This window comes from Chaetura pelagica, unplaced genomic scaffold, assembly GCF_000747805.2.
Source record: "Chaetura pelagica isolate M959 unplaced genomic scaffold, ChaPel_1.0 scaffold69, whole genome shotgun sequence".
Taxonomy (NCBI): domain Eukaryota; kingdom Metazoa; phylum Chordata; class Aves; order Apodiformes; family Apodidae; genus Chaetura; species Chaetura pelagica.
In genome coordinates, this window is record NW_009970724.1 from 5,849,678 (window position 1) to 5,850,828 (window position 1,151).

At 33.8% G+C, this 1,151-nt stretch overlaps 1 protein-coding gene across 2 annotated transcripts in view; it reads left to right on the top strand.

The window, feature by feature from the left end:
• Positions 1-1,151, top strand: part of PRKACB (protein kinase, cAMP-dependent, catalytic, beta) — a 33,937-nt gene that overhangs the window by 24,108 nt on the left and 8,678 nt on the right. For both annotated transcript variants that reach the window (XM_010006599.1, XM_010006600.1), the window contains one exon: positions 264-359. In XM_010006599.1, coding sequence (XP_010004901.1) covers positions 264-359 — 96 coding nt within the window. The remainder of the gene's footprint in view (positions 1-263; positions 360-1,151) is intronic.

Sequence of the window (1,151 nt, forward strand, 5' to 3'; positions counted from 1 at the left end):
CCTGCTGATTTTTTAAATTATTAATAGAAACTTATGTGAGAGGGGAAATAGCTATTTTGTTACAAGAAATCTTCTGTCTGTCTGAATTAGAAGTAACAGAACTAAAGGCTGCTAAAGGTACATCTGCCTATATGAGCCTTTACCATCTGAGAAGCAAATTTTTCCTCTGTATAAAGTAGCTTTCCAAAGTATTTCAGAAGTACTTAATTGTAAATTTCTTCATAGAAATACACTTACAGTCAATTTCTTTCTTCTCTTGACAGGTCACAGACTTCGGCTTTGCAAAAAGAGTAAAAGGAAGAACTTGGACGTTATGTGGGACTCCAGAATACTTGGCACCTGAAATAATTCTCAGCAAGGTACTTTGTCTTGCTATTCAGATGCATTTCATGTAGCTAAAATTTAGCACCCAGTTTTTAAACTCCAAGGAATAAACAATTGCTGATGCTTCCAAAAATCACATATTGACCAGTCAGCTCTTTATAAATTACACAAAATGCAATCGTTGCATTGTAAATTTAGTATACTAAAACTTACTTCAAAGCAGGGATTCTCATATAACTGTATAGATTAGGTTATCAGAGCAGCACATCTGAGTGATTATGTTCTGAAATGTTAATGGGCTAGAACAGGAGCTCCAGAGGTAACAAGAACCATGTGATGAAGCAGTAGTCATTAAATAACTATTTGCAGAGTATCTTGGGTTTAAGGCACTTTACATGAAATCAAACATGACACACCTCTGGTTTTACACATAAAGTATGTGCAGTCTGAGCTTACTGTTGATCATTTTGTGTCTAGTACGTTCACTAAGTGTTTGAACATAAAATAAATATTATTTATTTATCATATGGCTATTCAACAGGAGCCCTTCATATTTTGCAAGCAAAAATACCGTTATGGTTTATGGAACTGCTTGTGATATAAAGAATCATAATGCATAATGTAAAATAATGCATTTAATATGTGTTTTAATGAAATACCCTTTGCAAGTCACTAAGAGTAAACAGAAAATACTTCTATTTGGGGAGAAAAATATTAGCTATTTGCAGGTTTTTTGCCCCTATGCAGCTAAAGCAGCAGAAGACATTGCAGTGCATCTATTACAAATTTTCCGTAGTAGATTTTTCAGGAAAGAGTTAGTCTTAGCT